The 19,042-nt window shown below is 43.2% G+C and overlaps 1 protein-coding gene across 3 annotated transcripts in view; it reads left to right on the forward strand.

The window, feature by feature from the left end:
- Window positions 1-4,833: 4,833 nt before the first annotated feature.
- Window positions 4,834-19,042, forward strand: part of PEX26 (peroxisomal biogenesis factor 26) — a 28,986-nt gene continuing 14,777 nt past the window's right edge. Inside the window, exons 1-4 of one of the 3 annotated variants that reach the window (XM_029599811.1) lie at window positions 4,834-5,020; window positions 5,819-6,045; window positions 9,885-10,025; window positions 16,563-16,888. In XM_029599811.1, the coding sequence (XP_029455671.1) occupies window positions 5,849-6,045; window positions 9,885-10,025; window positions 16,563-16,888 (664 nt within the window). In that variant the 5' untranslated portion in view covers window positions 4,834-5,020; window positions 5,819-5,848. Of the gene's footprint in view, window positions 5,021-5,078; window positions 5,365-5,818; window positions 6,046-9,884; window positions 10,026-16,562; window positions 16,889-19,042 lie in introns of those variants that run through there. The other 2 variants (XM_029599810.1, XR_003856423.1) reach the window with 2 other exon arrangements.

Raw genomic sequence — 19,042 nt, forward strand, 5'->3', positions numbered from 1 at the left:
ACCCCCAATCAGAGTCTCTGCAACATGCAACGTGAACCTCAGCTACTGTGGGCATCAGGGACCCTACGTACAGCTAGGACACCTTGGCCCCACTGGGATTCCCATTCTTTCCAAATGCAGGATACAAATTTCTCAGCTTCCCACACTAAGGGTCACTTGCACAGGAGAACATTAAATATCCTATAAAATTTCTGTCAAAGCTAGATGTAAATGGACTTTGAGTTATTTATATATATTGATTAAGTTATTGTAATTGACAAGATAATATTATTTGAACACTAGTCTGTGAGCCACGCCTAGTCTGTTCAGGTACCTGCACTGAAAATCAAGGGAAACATACACACACACACACACACACACACACACACAGAAGGTTTCCCATGCCTGGGCCAAGGTTAGCCTTCAACCTCACAGAAAGGACCCACACCTTGGGGATACAGGAAAGGGGAATAAGAAGTGAGAAGACAGTCCCAGATATAAATTCTTTTATGGCCCTTCAGGATAAGTGGCATCCACCGAGAAAGGGTTACAACAACCATCACTAAATCGTGTAGAGATTGTAACTTAACCTTGCAAATAGGAGGACAGTACTTTATTGTAATAACAAAACGTCTTTAGTAGAAACAATCCATTCAAGGTGTCCTTGCTCACAGTGCATCATGGAAAGCAGAAAAAAAGAAAAAAAAATATATATAGCAACCTTGCCCGTTCAAGAGTTAAAAATCTTCTATAGAGGGGAAGGCAGACCTAAACATCATAGAGACCAAAAGTGGTTCTGTAATACTTTACTCTCCACTCGCCTGACGTCAGGAGAAAAGTAACTGTTACAACTGACAGACCTGCAGGAATCTCATCGCTGAAAAAACCTCTTTAAGCAGAAGCACAATAACAACACAGTCCTGCTTTTATGAAAGTTGTTTACTATAACTATACATTTAAGGTAACCAAAATACTATCTTTTTGATTATAAATAGACGTAATCTGAAGAAAAACCATTCATATTAGTTGACCAGAGAAAAAAAAATCATTCACGAGGCAATGCTTCCAAAAACTTGTCAGCCTGATTTTTGGTTTGAACAAAATCATTTTTCCCACCATGAAAAATCTCAGTTTTGCAGGAAATTGTAAAATAAACTTTATCCCCTTGCGATGTAACTCAGAGCATAACGGAGTTAATGTCCATCTACTTTCAAAAAACCTTAGCAGAGAAGTCATTAAAAAGCAAAAGCTTGTGATTATTGTACTGCACCTCTCTTTTCTTACAGTAAGCCGTAAAGTTTAGAATGCGTGCCACAACTGGTCTCAGCTTCGTTCCACTCTCCCTTACTGGCCCCACTCGATGCGCTCTCACAGTGACTATAGGCTCTGATTCAAACAAGAGGCCCAAAATCTCTGGAAACCATACTTGGAAAAATTGAGGCAGATCATGATCCTTCATCCTCTCTGGCAGGCCCACTAGCCATAAATTATTCTGACGGCTGCAGCTGTCTTGATCTTCAATCTGGTCTTGTAAGGTCGAATTCTACTTTTTAAGCTCTTGTTTTTGGATAGACAATTGTTCCGTGGTAATCTCTTGCATTGTTTGTTCAATGATGATCTATCTCAGTAATGGCAATATTCTGCTTTTCAAATTCCTCTTTAATTTCATCTATAGACTGTCAAGATTAGCTGTTTGTGGCTCGGACCCATGAGCCACTGCACTCACCCCCAAACATCACTTTAGCTTTAATGTATGGCATGTTAATGCTTTAATGTATGTACATTGCATTGATATATGTATGTAAAAATTGTGATTAATCAGCCTAATAAATAATAATAACATATGAACATGCCATACTGGGTCAGACCAAAGGTCCATCAAGCCCAGCATCCTGTTCCAATCTAGGCCATATGAACCTGGCAAGTACCCAAAAACTAAGTCTATTCCATGTTACTGTTGCTAGTAATAGCTGTGGTTATTATCTAAGTCAACTTAATTAATAGCAGGTAATGGACTTCTCCTCCAAGAACTTATCCAATCCTTTTTTAAACACAGCTACACTAACTGCACTAACCACATCCTCTGGCAACAAATTCCAGAGTTTATTGTGCATTGAGTAAAAAAGAGCTTCTCCCGATTAGTTTTAAATGTGCCACATGCTAACTTCATGGAGTGCTCCCCTAGTCTTTCTATTATCCAAAAGAGTAAAAAACCGATTCACATCTACCCATTCTAGACCTCTCATGATTTTAAACACCTCTATCATATCCCCCCTCAGCCGTCTCTTCTCCAAGCTGAAAAGTCCTAACCTCTTTAGTCTTTCCTCATAGGGGAGCTATTCCATTCCCTTTATCATTTTGGTCGCCCTTCTCTGTACCTTCTCCATCACAATTATATCTTTTTTGAGATGCGGTGACCAGAATTGTACCCAGTGTTCAAGGTGCAGTCTCACCATGGAGCGATACAGAGGCATTATGACATTTTCCATTTTATTCACCATTCCCTTTCTAATAATTCCCAATATTCTGTTTGCTTTTTTGACTGCCGCAGCACACTGAACCAATGATTTCAATGTGCTATCCACTATGACGCCTAGGTCTCTTTCTTGGATAGTAGCACCTAATATGGAACCTAACATTGTGTAACTATAGCATGGGTTATTTTTCCCTATATGCATCACCTTGCACTTGTCCACATTAAATTTCATCTGCCATTTTGATGCCCAATTTTCCAACCTCACAAGGTCTTCCTGCAATTTATCACAATCTGCTTCTGATTTAACTACTCTGAACAATTTTGTATCATCTGCAAATTTGATTACCTCACTTATCGTATTTCTTTCCAGATCATTTATAAATATATTGAAAAGTAAGGGTCCCAATACAGATCCCTGAGGCACTCCACTGCCCACACCCTTCCACTGAGAAAATTGTCCATTTAATCCTACTCTCTGTTTCCTGTCTTTTAGCCAGTTTGTAATCCATAAAAGGACATCGCCACCTATCCCATGACTTTTTATTTTTCCTAGAAGCCTCCTCTGTCGGTTCAGTCTGGGATACTTTTGCCAATGTCTCACAAATTGACATTGTTCAGATTGTTTCCAAGCTCAACTCTGCCTCTAGCCCCTTGCTCTATTGTATTACTGAAGATACTTCATCATGATATCGACCATTTCATTACAGATTTTGTTAATTTCTCATTGTCCACTGATAGTTTAAATAGAGCCACAATTCAAACACACTTAAGAAAGATTCATCTGATCTCACTGTCATAGCAAACTATCGCCCATTTCATCACTTTCATTTTTGGTATAAATCACTGAAAAACATTGTCTTGAAACAACTTCTGCTTTCTTGATAAACATAATATACTGGATCAGTACTGATTTGGGTTCTGAAAAGTCCACAACATCGAAATGCTACCATGTTCAGCTGTCATACCATTCTGTCAGGGCTTTGATACTGGACCCCAGGATATGCTGTCCCTCCTCGATATCTCTGCTACCTTTGAAACTATTGACCATGCAATCCTCTTTTTTTGTCTTCCATCTTTAGGTCTTTCTGGTGCTGTCTATAACTGGCTCCGATCATTATCTTTCCTTCTGCATTCAACAAGTATCAATTGGCCCTTATCAATCATTTATTTATTTAAAACTTCTTATATACCATCACAGCAAATGGAATTTGATCAAAACGGTTTACAAATAATTCTAACAACAAATTAAGAATAAAATAAAAATAATTGGGGTTTTTTTTAAGATTGAGGAAATAAAATAAAATACAGATAGAGCAAAAATACAATAAAAAATACAATTTTATATCTATAGAATTTAATAAATCTATTTTAATAAAATGAAAGGACAGAAATAAAATAATTATATCAATTGAGAAGGAGAAAGAAAAATACCTTGCTTCTTATTCTTTGTTTTTAAATGCTTCTTTAAAAAGATATGTTTTTAACGACTTTTTGAAATCCTTACTATTGGAAATCTGGCGTAGTGAGTTTGGAGGGCATTCCACACTCACAGGCTCACACTCTCATATGCAGGTTACCACTCTCACATGCTCTCTCTCAGACACCGCCCTCCACCAGGTAGGCTCCCATTCACATCCCCATCCCCCAAGTAGGCTTCCATTCTCCCACACAAACACTCAACACACAGGCAGGCTCCCATTCACACCCTCCAGCTCCTCAGGCAGACTCCCATTCACACCCCCCACCCCGGTTACCATTCAGACACACAGAGGCAAGCTACTATTCACGCCGCCGCCCCCCCCCCCCCAGGCAGGCTACCATTTACATCCCCCCACACCGGCTGTCATTCACGCGTACGCGTGCGCACCCCCCCCCCCAAGACGTGCTGCATTCACACGCGCGCGCGCACACAAGCTCCCAGGCAGGTTGCCATTCATGCGCGCATGCATACCCCCAGACAGGCTGCCATTCACACTCACTTGCACACACACTCCCCCGGCAGGCTGCCATTCACACATACGCACCTCCCCCTCCCCCCAAGGCAGGTTGCCATACATACGCATACCCCCCCCCCCCCCGCCCCCCCCCCCCCCCCCCCCCCCCCCCCCCCCCGGCATACTGCCATTCACCTACGCGCGCGCGCACACACTCCCAGGCAGGCTCCCTATCGGGAGGGAAAGGGGAAACTTGTTCTGGTACTCCTCGTGTGCTTGCGGTACTCAAAACTGTCGAGGCTAGCACGTCTTCTAAGCTGACCTCGCCGTACAGATCAGCATTGAGCACTTATTGGCTGAATGTGTTTTGAATGCCGCAGGGCCGGCACACGTGAATGAACATGAAAATGGGTGCCTTGCGCTAAGCGGGGGTTTTTTTTTTTTCCTTTGACGGCAGGTCTCCTGATCCTACTCCACTTCTCGGCCGCTGGTTGGATGGGGTCCATTGGCGCCTTGCGGGCCTGTTCCTCTTCTCGGCCGCTGCTCCGCTGCAGGGCCGGCGAGTCTGCTGGCCTCTGACAGGGCTTTCTTCTTGGGCCGCCGCTCACCCGTGGCTCCGCTGCAGGCAGTGGTACATTTACACAAAAAGCATTTTTCCTTGTAAAATGAAAGGAAATAACACCATTAGGCCCACCAGAAGGCGATAAATCGTTGATGCCCTAAGGCCGTAAACACCACGGAAGAAACCCAAGCGCCTTCTTCCTGGTTGTCGGTGATTGTAGTTCCATATCGTCATTCAGTCGTCCCTGTAAACGAATTCTTAGAATTATATGAACTACAAATCCCAATGTCCTTTGCGCCGCACACTGCTGAGTTTTCAACAGGACTTCGATCCTCTGTCTGCAATCTGCATTTAGAGCGAACGAAGAGAGCTTTTGCCGAATACTAGGCGTTATTTGCATCTGACTAAAATAGGTTATCTAAATTATTTGTTTGCCTTGCTGTATGTTAGTGACAGACAAAAGTGCATAGCTGATAGATTAAAAAAAAAAACAAAAACAGACGCGATAACTGCTGAGGCATAGGCAGTTAAAAAAATCGGTTTTCCATTCAAAAAGGTTTTTAGGAGTCTTCATTTCAGAGCAATATACTTTTGGACTATTTAAATATTTTAGTAGAGTGGGTTTAAGTATAACTTCGATTCCCGTTTAGTGTTTTGCTGCTGGATTAAAAGTGTTAGTGTAGTAGATTCAGCCTTCTCTTAAACGTATAAATATCGGCACTTTGTTGCACAGAACCAATGTTTCAAATCTTGTTCAAACTAAAGTCCATGTCTCAGACCGCTCTTGAGTAACACAAACTGTGGATCAGCAATTAGAAAGCGAAGAAAAGGTGCTAATGTACTTTTATCAATTCATTTTGTGATCAGATTGAAGCAGACCCTGTTTGGTAAATCCTCATGAGGAACGATTCATGTACCTCACTAGTAGGGCTCAGAGGCTCAGGAAGCAGCATGGCTCTGTACCAGACACTGGCCTTACTGGAAGACGCTGCTGACCTTTTGATGGTGCACAGGGATTTCAGCAGTTCCCTGGAGCTATGTAAGAGAGGCTGTGAGACCATCGCTGCTGAATATCAGAATGGAGAGGATTGCAGGTGCAGTATTTATGAAGCTTTTGGGGGATGGGAATTAAGAATGAGGTTTGGGATTTTCCTCTTTCATAAGAGAGTGAGCCACAAACAACAAAATGCATTTTCTTCTATAATGGAATATTTATTTATTGTATTTATTTGTAGGGTTTTATATACCGTTATTCGGTAGAGCCATCAACGGTTTACAAATCTGCAATTATCATCCAACATATGCAATTATCTTACAATCAAATGGAGTTAACATAGTAGTTGGGAACAGTAGGGTTTTGTGAACAATCAACATATTTTCTTAGTCGTTGAATAACAGAATATTGCAGAGAACATTTTCAAAGAACTTAACGGATCAAGGGAATGAGCAGGGATGGGTAGAAAAGGAGGGTACATCAGGAGAGCATGAAGGAGGAGGATTATGCTTGTGAGTTCTGTTGAGTGCTGGGATGATCAGGTGTCAGTTAGAATAGAGTTTGCGGAATAAAAATGTTTTTAGGTCTTTTTTAAATGTTTTTTGGATGTGCTGGGTCCTCAGTTCTATGGGTAGGGTGTTCCAAGTTTTGGGGGAAGCAATGGAAAATGCTCTTTCTCGCATAGTTGAAAGATGAGCGTCTCTTAAGGTGGGGATGTTTAGGAATCCTGTGTTGTTGGAGCATAGGTTTCTTTGTGGGTTTTGGGGGGTTATGTTTAAGCCTTTTAGACCATGAAGATCATCATTTAAGATTTTATGAATGATGCTCATAGATTTGTAGGTAATTCGTGCAGAATAGGAAGCCAGTGAAGAGAGGTTAAAATGGGTGTAATGTGTTCGTTTCTTTTTTTTATATAAATACTTCCATTAAAAAAATGGAAGGAGGAGAATTTAAAAACTGTAATGACCCCACTGGCTTTGAGGACAGGTGTTTTCTAATTATTAATATCACGGGTGGGTGGATTAAACACTTTCTGTTGTGTCAGAAATGTATCTTTCTTACATTTCAAGAATTGAATAGCAAGTGGATGCCAGTCCTCTTTCATAGATGTTCTCTTGCATTCAGTGTTTGCTGTTCCTTGTTTGTGTCCTTTCTAGAATAGTGAAGGGCCAAATGAATTCTTTGTGGGTGCTGAAGTTATTCCTCTCAAACCTGGACCATGTCTTTGTCCAGGTGCACGCAAATAAAGTTAGCTGGTCCATGCCTAAAGTCATCCAGCACATCGACTTACATGTGTAAATCTAATGTGCTGACTCTACCATGTGGAGAAGCAGGCTTAAGCATGCGCTTGGACAGACAAGTGCATGCTAAAGCCTGCTTCATATGTCTAGTAGCACTATAGAAGTAAGCAGTAGCAAATCAGTAACTGTAAACTTAAATCTTTATCAAAAAAGATGTTCTAAACCGTTATGATAAACTCCATATTATGTAACCTCTGGGGTGAGAGAAAGCTGAGTATTTTGTGTTTGAGCAGCTTTTAAATGACACAGAGTGAATTTAGGATGGCCAGAATAATGATGCAGCTCTCATGGCTTCTCTCTATATCTGCTTTGCTTCTGTGGTTGTTAAAGAAGATTACTCTCAGGCCGATACAGTACACTGTTAACCAGCATTTGGACGTGCGTTTTCGACACGCTAGCTTTACCCCTTATTCAGTAAGGGTAATAGCGCGTCGAAAACACGCATCCAACCCCCCTGAAACTAATAGCGCCTGCAACATGCAAATGCATGTTGATGGCCCTATTAGTCATTCCCGCGCGATACAGTAAGTAAAATGTGCAGCCAAGCTGCACATTTTACTTTAAGAAATTAGCGCCTACCCAAAGGTAGGCATTAATTTCTGCCGGCGCCGGGAAAGTGCACAGAAAAGCAGTAAAAACTGCTTTTCTGTGCACCCACCGACTTAATATCATGGCGATATTAAGTCGGAGGTCCCGAAAGTTTAAAAAAAGTTAAAAAAAAAAATTTGAAATCGGCTCGCGGGTTGAAAACCGGACACTCAGTTTTGCCAGCATCTGGTTTCCGAACCCGTGGCTGTTAGCGGGTTTGAGAACCGATGCTGGCAAAATTGAGCTTCGGCTGTCAAACCTGCTGACAGCTGCCGCTCCTGTCAAAAAAGAGGCGCTAGGGATGCGCTAGTGTCCCTAGCGCCTCTTTTTACCGCAGGCCCTAATTTAAATAAATTAAGTTACTGAATCGCGCGCACCGGAGAGTGGCCTGTGTGTGCGCCAGGGAGCGGGCGCTCACCCGCTGTCCCGTGATTTTTACTGTATCGGACTGCCCTAGCAGTTCAGCGGAAGAGCTGAGTTTGATTCCCAGCACAGGTCAATCAGGGCTGGAGATGCTGCAGAGATGTAATCAGTCATTACATAGTAGCGACACATAGTGGCCAGATTTAGGGCCCATGGTTGCAGGATTCTAGAAGGAGCCCTAGTGCACAGCCCCCAGCCCAAGACTGTCACTGGATTGACTGGACTCAAGTTAAATTGGGAAGGGATATAAAATAGAGAGAAAAAAATCCTTGGGTAGCTGCACATGAAGGCTTGTGATGCTGAATTTCAATCCTGGTTCTTTCTGAGCTGGAAGCACAAAGTAGCTGGATGGAAAAAAAAAAGCAAAGCATTCTGAAAACAGAAGAGTGACCTTAGATTTCATTACTTTTATTATACTTATTTATAAACATTTAATATTCTACCTTTTACCAAGAATGGCCTAACGGGAAGATTACAGTCAATTTAAAAACAGACAAAGTGTAACTGAGAAAATTTACAGTTAGAATAGTATTGGGAATCCAGGGTATACAAGTCCTTAATTAGACGTACAAGGGGAATATGGTCTCAGCAGAGAAGACCTGGCTGAAAGCCATTCCTTAGCTCTTTTATTTTGGTTTTTTTCTTTTTACTGAAAGAAAGGTGGCAAGGCTCAAGTCATAGGGGTAGTGGGACCTTGTTCTAAATTTTCAATGCATAATAGCTGAAAGCACAACGCATGGTGCAGGGCAATCTGGTAGAAGCCAAAGGAGGAGAGGAAAGATGAGCCATTCGGGAGGGCTGGAGATCTCATGTGGGTGCGTAGGAGAGAAGTTGGGAGAGGTACTCAGGAGCTTGCTTATTTACGCACTTGTAAATAAAGTAGTGTGTTTTGAATGTTATCCTGCTTTTGACTGAGCTAGTACAGCTAGTGGAGTATAGGTTTTATGTGGTCAACAGTTCTGGCTCTTACCAAAATTCTAGTGGTGATACTCTGAAGGAACTAGAGACATTTCACATCATATTGCATGAAGTTCTTAAATAGGGAGTTGAAATTTTATGGTTAGCCAGAAATGTTTTACGAAAATTACATGTATTTTACTGTTTTCCTGAATAAAAAAACAAAAAAAGATTCAATATTTTCTCTAAATACCTGTATAATAAACTTGAGTCTGCAGGCCAAAACAGAAGTGGATCACGAGGCTATTGCAATATCCCCATTTTGCCTCTCTCCCTTATAGTGGGCTTGGAAATCAAAATGGAGCTTTCTGGTGGTTGTAGGCCAGGATCTGTCCTGATTGCCCCTTGCACTGGCACTGACCAGAAAGTTGCAGAAAGCCTATTGGGAACCAATGCTAGGTTCCAGGGCATTAAGCTGAGATAGTGGGAGCCAGGCAAGAGAGGCCATCTTTGGTTTCTACTCTGTAAACATAAAGAGGAAGAGGAGGAGGTAGAGAAGGACTGTGCATGACCTATGGCAAGATACATACGATTATAAAAAGAAAATGCTGCTAATGAGTGAGTTGTCATGAAAAAATTCCTGGTTCATGGGTTACAATTGCTTTTTCACCTTCTCAGAACTTCTGCTCTCCCTTTTATACTTTGCCTGTTTCTGCTGCTTATTGAGCAGGTGTGAGGATGTGAAAGCCTCCCTGTGCATTGTGGGGATGCAGGCCCTGGCAGAGATGAACCGTTGGAGAGAGGTCCTCTCCTGGCTACTGCAGTATTACAAGCTTCCTGAAAAGCTGCCTCTGAAAATCTTTGAGATGTGGTAAGTCCTTCAGGGTATTTTACAGATGGGTGCTGCTAGTTCTTGGAGGATTAGGGTATAGTAACTCGTGCATTACTGTACATTATGTAATCCCTGTCTCACCGGTTCACAGGGAGTGCTGGGCCCATATTCTGACTGACACACTTCCAGGAACAAAGAAAAATCTTTCAAGATCCTTAAGGTTTTTCTAGAGGTCTTCTGCAATAGTCCTGTACAAAAGCACCCAGGCACACAGTGGCTAATGTTCAAAATAAAATCTTTTATTGATGCTTAACTGCAGGTATAAATCATAAAAGAGACACTTGTTTATTGCACATCAATACAAAAAAATTGTCAAAAAGAAAAAATTATAGGCGCAGTCACTAATAAATTTGCACTCCCTGGTAGTAGGTACTCTTCACAAGGGACCCTCCTTGGGCACTTCCTCAACAGTACCTATAAACTTGGATGCAAACTCTCTTTTTCTATAGACGCTAGGAATTCCTGCTGACACTTTACAGAAACTCCTGACTGATGCTTCCCTGTAAGCTACAGCTCTGAAGGTAAAGATAAAGCAAGACAGACCAGTTGCCTTGGGTAGGGTCTATTTATTCACACAATAATCTTGATAAAAGAGCCCAGCTCTGGCCGAGTTTCGCACAAGGCTGCTTCAGGGGCTTTCAGGGAGATAACATTATGTGTGATTTTCCAAGATGTAATTATGGAAGACTGTGCTGAATGGAATCATGGCTGATTAAACTTCAACCGTATGTTGTGTACATCAGTATTTCAGTTCAAATACTAAGATTGTGCAGATTAGCAATTTACTCCACATAACATTATCTCACCGAATACTGTTTATTAATAAACCTTAGTGGGCCTCGAGGCCATGCAGCAATTCTTGTGGTTCACCAGTTATTATCACTAGTTCATCTACGGCTGCTCCTACTTGGCCACACCACTCACTGCCCTCACTAAAACAGGGGATTATGCCCGGCATTGGAATTAAGGAAACCATCCAAGCATTAAACCGGCTTAAATGGGAGTTTACCCATAATCTCTGCCTACACCACCCAGACCCTGCCTGACTATTCATGCTAGAGGTAGATGCCTCTGCCCTCAGTAAAATGGGTTGCGCTTCATGGACGCGCGTTGGACGCGGCTTTCATTTGCTTGCCATTTAAATACTGTATCGGGCGGTATGTGATCCGGACTGTGCGTGCGGCAAATGAGGGTGCGCCCAGCACTACCGCACTCTTTCTAACGCAGCCTTACTGTATCGGCCTGCATATCTTTAAAAAAAAAAAAGAAAAAACAAACAACAAATGAAGAAATAGGGGGAATATAGTGTACCGGAGGAGGGATGCGCTCCCCTCCAGTTCTTCTTCCTGTGCTTCTATTTACGACATTCTAATCTATGGTAGGGTAATTGTCCACTTATGCTTTGAAAGAAGGTAACTGGCAACTGCCCTTATAGGTACACCTGGTGTCATATGGGCAAAGGGTGTGTCCTTTGTCTCCATCAGCTGTGGAGGAGGGAAATTCCTGTGTGTAAGGAGTGGTTTAGCATGAAGGGAAATTAGCAGGCAAGATTACATTTCACCCCTTTTTATCTTGTGGGCATAGGGAGTGGGGGGGGGTTGGGGGGAAGTCGGGGTAGGGTTGAGATACTGCATTGAAAAATCACTGTTGACATTGAAGGATTAGCAGATGATAGATAGCAGCTTTAAGTGAAGTGTTTCATTTGTTATATGACAGCTGGTAATATGAGCATGTTATTTAGGAGGACTGCATGATAACACCTGTTGATCTTCTATTGTTATGTAATGTATAGTGTGAATAAAAATTATTTACAAAAAAAAAAAAATTACATTTCACCTTGCCACTATCCCTAGTAAGCATAAGTCTGCAGTATGTTCTAGCGAAAACCCAACAACTTTAGATATTTTAATAGAAAATTGCCTCCAAAATTGGCTATATGGGCACATCTACCACATATGGTTGTGCGTGCCACAAAGGGCTATCTGTAGCTTCTATGTGTTGGAAACGTGATTTTTGTCACAGTGCTCGACTGTATTGAGTTAGCTAGTACTGAACTGTTTTGTACTGTATTTCAGTCCAAAAGAAAAGTGTTTCACTGTAAAGTTTGTAACTTGTGTCTTGTTAAAGAGTTGATTTTTTTTTTGTATATGCTAAATGTTGTGTTTGTAGAGAGTTAACATTTTTTCTTAACACATGTAAGGGTTTTAAATTTAAAAAATTTGAATTTTTGCTTGGTGAGAGATGTGAAACTTTATGCAAAAATATGCATATTTGCCATATAATTGCTGCAGAATCTTGCAACTATCTGCCACAAGATTTACTTTTACCACAGAATCTTGAAAGATCAGCCACTAGAAACTGGGGGCTGTGATTAAGGGCAATTCCTTTTGAGTACTCTGTCTCATGTCAGATTCCTTGCTGTAGGTTTGGAACACAGCTGAAGAAATGCTAAAAAATTAAAAAATATTGGCAAATGTTCCTGAAAAATCCCTTTCCTTTTATAGGGAATGAAAAGTTCTTTAAAGAAATATTAAAAAATATATCTAAAGTGATATAGTTGGAGACAGGGCATGTAGTAATACCAAGGTCAGTCAAGCCCAGCATCCTGACTCAGACAGTGGCCAGTCTGGGTCAGCAGATCCCCAGTAGTTGATCTATTTATTATATCCCACTCCCAGGGATAAGCGCTGGCTTTCTCAAGTCTACCTAGCTAATAATTGTTTATGGATTCTTCCTTTTGGAATTTGGCCAAAGCTCTTTAAAACTCCACACTGCTAGTCTGCTTGACTATGTACCCTGGGAACAGATTTAACAACTCAATTGTGCATTGAGTGAAAAAGTGCTTTCTATAGTATGCTTTAAATCTGCTGTTCGTTAGTTTCATGGGGACCGATGTAATAAGACCCGCGCTGAAATTGGCACCATTTTTCTGTGCAATCATTTTTTTGAGCATGCGAGGCAAGAACAGGTGGCCCCGTGGGATGTAGTAAGAGAACTGCATGAGATACACGCAAGAGAACTGCATGAGAGACACGCAAGACCAAAAAGATGCACCAGTACCCGCTTAAAAGTTCTGATGCAGAAAGCCGCAGGACAAAGGCATTAAAACAAGTGCTAATGAAAAAAATGTTGCAGACTGATTTCTAACTATTTTCAAGTTACTACTATTCAAAAATACATTTTCAGCTCCTACCCCCTTGGATCCTTTTACTCCATTGCTGACATTAGTGTGGTTGTGTGTCCGTGCTGCCTTTTCTTCACCGGGTGCCCGTGGTCGCTCGGCGTGGATCAGCTCTGCCAGGAGAAAGCAGGAGCCAGGATGGATGGGCTGGCGATCTCAGGGGGCTACAGACAAAGCACCAATTCCGCCCAGAGCTGCAGCATCAACGGGACCAGGACCAAAAGCTTTCAGAGTAGTAGGAGTGATCAACAGGCCCTGGGCACCCAGCAAAGGAAAAGGCTGCACAGACACACAACCAAACTAATGCCAGCAATGGAGTAAAAGAGCTTCCAGACAGGCACTTTAACTTCATTCCTGCCCTGACCCGAGTGCTAAAAACCCCTCACTAAGGGGGTCATTTTCCAAGTGGCTCGCACACGATAAGGGACGTTTCGCATACGAAAAGTCCCTTATCGCGTGCGATACCAGGATGGGGGCGGAGTCGGCCCCGGAAGAGGAGGAGTCGGGGCGTCACCGGGGCCGACTCCGCGAAGACGCCACAGACGATGAAAAGGTTAGGGCCTTTTCGCGTCCGAGTTCGCGCCCAATAGCTTCACCTCCTATGGTGGTGCTATTGGGTGCAAAACCGGCAGTGATCGCACCGCGGCGGTGCGATCACTGCCGGCTAGCGCAGGACCGCCCCCCCGTTTCGGCCCCTCATTACCTAAAGTATTGCAGGCCTGCCATACTTTAGAAAATGAGGCCCTAAGTGATCTCCATGCTAGTGCCGCTCCCTGCATTGCCCATGAATACACGTTATTGCATACACGTGTAAGATTAGTGCAGAAAACCACACGTAATTACGTGCGCAGAAACCCGCGACAGGTTAAGTGCAGTTTATTCCATTGGCCCTGTGGAGCGCCCCCTTGTTTTAGTATTATTTGGGATGGTAAATAACCATCCTTTATTTACCTGTTCCAACCCACTCATGATTTTATAAACTTCTGTCATGTGTCCTCTTAGCCATCTCTTTTCTAAGCTGAAGAGCCCAAGCATATGTAGCCTCTCATCATAAGGAAGCCATTCATCCTCTCTAATTTTTGTCACCCTCCCCTGTATCTTTTTCTAGTTCTGCTGCACACAGTACTCAAGATGCCGTCTCACCATGGTTCAATACAGAGGCAATATGATCATGTGGCTGTGGGATATTTTTTTAAAGCCCTTCAGTATCTACTCCTGGGGGAATTCTGCACATAAAAACTTAAAATTCTGCAAACTTTATATTGGTCAAAATAACACAATTTACATGACAGTCTTTAATTACCTTTTAAATTAATACAGAAAAATGTTATTACTTAGAAATGCAGAATTTTAAATATTTTTAGCATCATTTCCCTAGAAAGTCACTGTAAGAGTGTCCCTTCTACTCGCTTTCCCTACTCCCTGGCCACTTTGCCCTCTCAGGCCCCAACTCTTCCACCTGCCAGTGTCTCTCCCCTCCACCTCTAGGCTCAACCCCTTCCACTCGATCGCCAATCCCAGAGTTTGACCACATTCTCAGTACTGCCCCTCACACAGGCTCCCTCTGTCCCTCCCTCTCTCACACACATGCTCCCTCTCTCTAGTGCACATACACACGTCCTCATACAGGCTCCCTCACTCTCGCACACACACATTCCCTCATACAGGGTCCCTCTCTCTTGCATACACACCCTCACAAGCTCCCTTTCTCTCTCACACATACATCCTCACACAGGCTACCCGTGTCTCTCTCACGCATCCCTTCACATAGGCTCCCTCACACATACACAATCCCTTCACACAGGCTGGCACCCTCACATACACACGATCCCTTTTTCATACACACCAGCTCCCAGTCTCTCACACTTATACACTCCTTCACAATCTCCTCATGTAGGCTTCCTCTGGCACCCACACTCAAGCACACCCCCCCACACACCCACACACACACATACACACACACTCTTTCTCTCACTCCCCTGCTCGCTCTCTCACACCCACCCCCTGCTGTCTCTCTCTCCTTACCCCCTGCTCTTGCTCTCCCTCTCACTCCCGTCTCTCTCCTCTTCCCCCTCCCCCTCCTCTCTCTCATCCTCCCTTTCCTTCTCTCACACCCCCTCCCTTCTCTCATACCCCTCTCCCCTCCCCACACACACACACACACACCTCTCTACACACATTTACTCTCACCAGGGCCTTCATCTTTGATGCAAGTGGAGTGGTTCCCAAGGCACGTGGGGGCCTTCATCTTCGCTGTGAACAGCGCGCTTCGCAGCATGCAGGGGTCTCCTCTGACATTTTCTGCACAGAATTTGGCAATTCTGCGCAGTGGGGGAATTCTGCGCAAATTCTGCGCTCCGCAGTAGTGCAGAATTCCCCCAGGACTAAGTATCTTGACATGGAATAGTGATGCCCGTAACCACTCCCCAGGCCAGCTGGAGATGCGGAGGAGACAGCATTTCGAGTTTCTTGGAGGAGGGAGAGAGTCTGTCATCACGCAATGCCAACACATAGTGGCCAGCTTTTTAAGGCTCATGATTTCAGGGTTCTGGAAGGAGCCCTGGTGTATGGCTCCTGGCCAAAGACTGTCAATGTGATGATTGGGCTATGTGAGTTAGGAGGAGAAAGAAAATGGGGGGGGGAGGAAAAATGCCTGGGTGATTGCACATGAAGGCTTATAGTGCTGGATGTGGGCCCCAGTTCCAATTCAACTGGAAGTCCAGAGAAGCAGGAGGAAAATTCCAGGCCACCCCCTAAAACAAAGGCAGTGTGGTACAAGAGTCAGCCTGGCCTGCGGCTCAAGAAAGTGACTTTCACAGCAGTTCATCACAGGGAAGGTTACTTAAACCAAAATACTTACATTAAGAGGCAATTTGACTTCTTATTAACAATTTGCCGGTTTAGATTTGGCATTAGCCGAATACAACATGGCTGTCCCTTTGGAAGTCTGATTTTATTCTTGCTGCTCAATAGTGATTGGATGTCTGACATTGCCACCTGTGATTCATTGAAATTCCTTCTCTTTGTGAGCAGTGTGACTAAAAACCTTTAATAAAGCAAATGTTAGATCTTCTCTGCATATTTAAATTATAAGCTTGAAATAGTAAAATTAGCACCTGTTTTGTAAGGTAAAATCCTTTGCATGAGATGCTTTTAGTGACAAAGGAGTCTCAGCCCGTGCATATTTTTTCCCCCCCATTAGCGATCCCTCTTCTTTACGATCCTCAGTCAGTTCATTCAGTGGATTTGCTATTAAAATGGTTTGCAAAATAGAGTTCCGGCTGTTCTAATTAGGTTGCTGTGCTTTATTTTGATTTTCGGGCCGGGCGCCTCAGCATCCTCCTATACAGCAAAGTGGAGGAGCCGCACGTGATGCTGGAGGTGGGAAGCGGCTGGCTGCGCGACGAAGGCAACCAGAGCCTGGCCGGGTACGGGATGGTGGCGGAGTTGTACCTCTCGCAGGTGCTGCTGCCCCTGGGCCAGTTTGCAGAGGCGGAGAGCCTGGCGAAGGACTGCTGCGGGTTCAGCAAGGAGCAGCGAGCAACCGCCCTCAGAGCGGTCAGAGAGAGGCAGCAGCAGTGGGAAGAGCCTGGCGCCCAAGAAAAATCATTAAAGCCGACCAAAGAAGAGCAACGAGGCGCAGGAAAAGAGCTGCAGGCAGGTAAGATTTGTTTGGGAATCTTAAAATAAAACGCCACAGTCTGATGTGTTTTCCCAGCAATGTGAAATGTAGACTGCAGGTTCAAGCTTTATTTTTGAGCTTGTGCTCCCATTTCTTTGGGCTTCTAGCTCAGTTGGAAGTGACCTCAACTGGGCTACAGGGCCTCGAACATTCATTCACAACTACCTGGCGGGTCCCCAGTTTGTTAAACCTTTTCTACCCTCTCGCCTAGCACAGCCCATAGCCAGAGGGGGACACAGAGACTGATGCTCTCCCCTCCCCCAACCCAGAGCACATGCACCCTAAGTTAGTCCAGTTGGTATCGCATGACAGATTCCTCTCCGCCACAAGGTCCCGTCCTAGCCCATCTGATCTAGATAATAGGGAGCACCACACTAGCAGTGTAGCTGCAGTAGGGATGGAGAAGTTAAGTTCAACCTATAATGGAAGCATTGCACAAGGATTCCCAACTCGGTAATAGCCCTTCATAGTGTGCAGCTTTACCATGGAGGTTGCCATATTGTTACAGCTGCTTTATTGTGTGTCATGGGTATGCTTCTAGCATAACACAAAAAGAACCTGTTTCTTAGGTGGCCAATGTACTAAACTGTTAATATTTGCTATTAATGTACATAAACACGGTGCTTATTGCATTGTTAATGAGGTGTAAATGAGGCACATATTACTGCAGATGGTAAAAGCATATACATACGTGCAGATGGTATCACAAAAACTACACCATTCTGAGGGAATTTTTTGTGTTAAGAAATCTACGATGTATTTTGTGCATTTTAGCAGGTCAACTTTTTCACTAATAGGCAAAATAACTCTTTACCTACTTTTGCAGCTCACAACTTCATTATCATAGATTTCATGTTAACACTATTGTAAGTTGGTTTACATTAACGTCTCATGATAAATCATACAGGTCAATTTGGAGCTGGTCCCACTCTGTCTAGGGTCTCCTCTCCCTAAAATGAATTTCAGTGGCATTTTACAAGACTATTGTAACTTTAGTAAGAGACTCTCCCTATTAAATTTCAGCAAAATCTGCCTTTGGAGAGGCAATTATTAAGGCTTCAAGTTCAGCTACCGAAAATTTTGCAAGTCTTTTGTAAACATTCATTATTCAATTACCTTTAAAAAAAAAAAAAACCCTTCCCCTTTTCCTCCTTTCTCTGTTTCTGTGGATAACAGACATGGCCATCCTCCCAGTCCCCTAAGCCCATAACCTAGGAGTCCTCTTCTACTCCTCTCTCTCCTTCTCTGCACATAGCGAGAACTCTGCTAAAATGTGGTTATTTCCTTTATAACATTGACAAAATGTCCCTTTCTTTCTGAACACACTATCAGCAACCTTATCCACTCTCTCATCTCCTCCTCCTTAAACTATTGCAACCTGCTCCTCACAGGTCTCTCAGCAAGCCATCTTTCTTCCTCCCAATCTTTCCAAAATTCAGCCGCACAACTTATCTTTCTCCAAATTCGTTACACCCATATAACCCCTCTTCTGAAGTCACCACATTGGTTCCCTGTCCATTCCTGCATACAGTTCTAACTCCTCTTACTCCTCTAAAAGAGCCTTGACACTGCAGATCCTCATTATCTTTCCTCTCTTATCTCCCGCTACACCCCTCATCAGCACTCTCCTTATCAGACAAATCCCGCCTATCTGTGCCCTTCTCCTCTACCACCAATTCCTGACGCTGCACTTTCCACTTGGCTGCACCAAATGCTTGGAATAGTCTTCCTGAGCTGAATGTCATGCTCCCTCTCTCCTCTTGTTTAAAGCCCATCTAAAAGCCCATCTTTTTTAGGCTGCTTTTAAATCTTAAGCCTGATTGTCCACCTTCAGCCTCATTAACTAATTGTAACCATTGTCTTACTATATGAAACTCCCTAAGTCTTTTGACCTGTATATTTGTCTTGATTAGATTGTAAGCTCTTCCAAGCAGGGACTGTTTCTTATGTGATGTTTGTACAGCACTGCCTACATTGAGTAGCACTATAGAAATGTTAAGTAATAGTAATACTTTGGCTGGAAGAATAATTTGGAATGCTGGCTCTGAATTTTTATGGATTACAATAGGAAATGTTAAATATCAATATAGGACAGTTTGCAGCAGAAGGTAATAGTTGAGGGGAGGAGGATAG

This window comes from Rhinatrema bivittatum, chromosome 4, assembly GCF_901001135.1.
Source record: "Rhinatrema bivittatum chromosome 4, aRhiBiv1.1, whole genome shotgun sequence".
In the NCBI taxonomy this organism is placed as follows: domain Eukaryota; kingdom Metazoa; phylum Chordata; class Amphibia; order Gymnophiona; family Rhinatrematidae; genus Rhinatrema; species Rhinatrema bivittatum.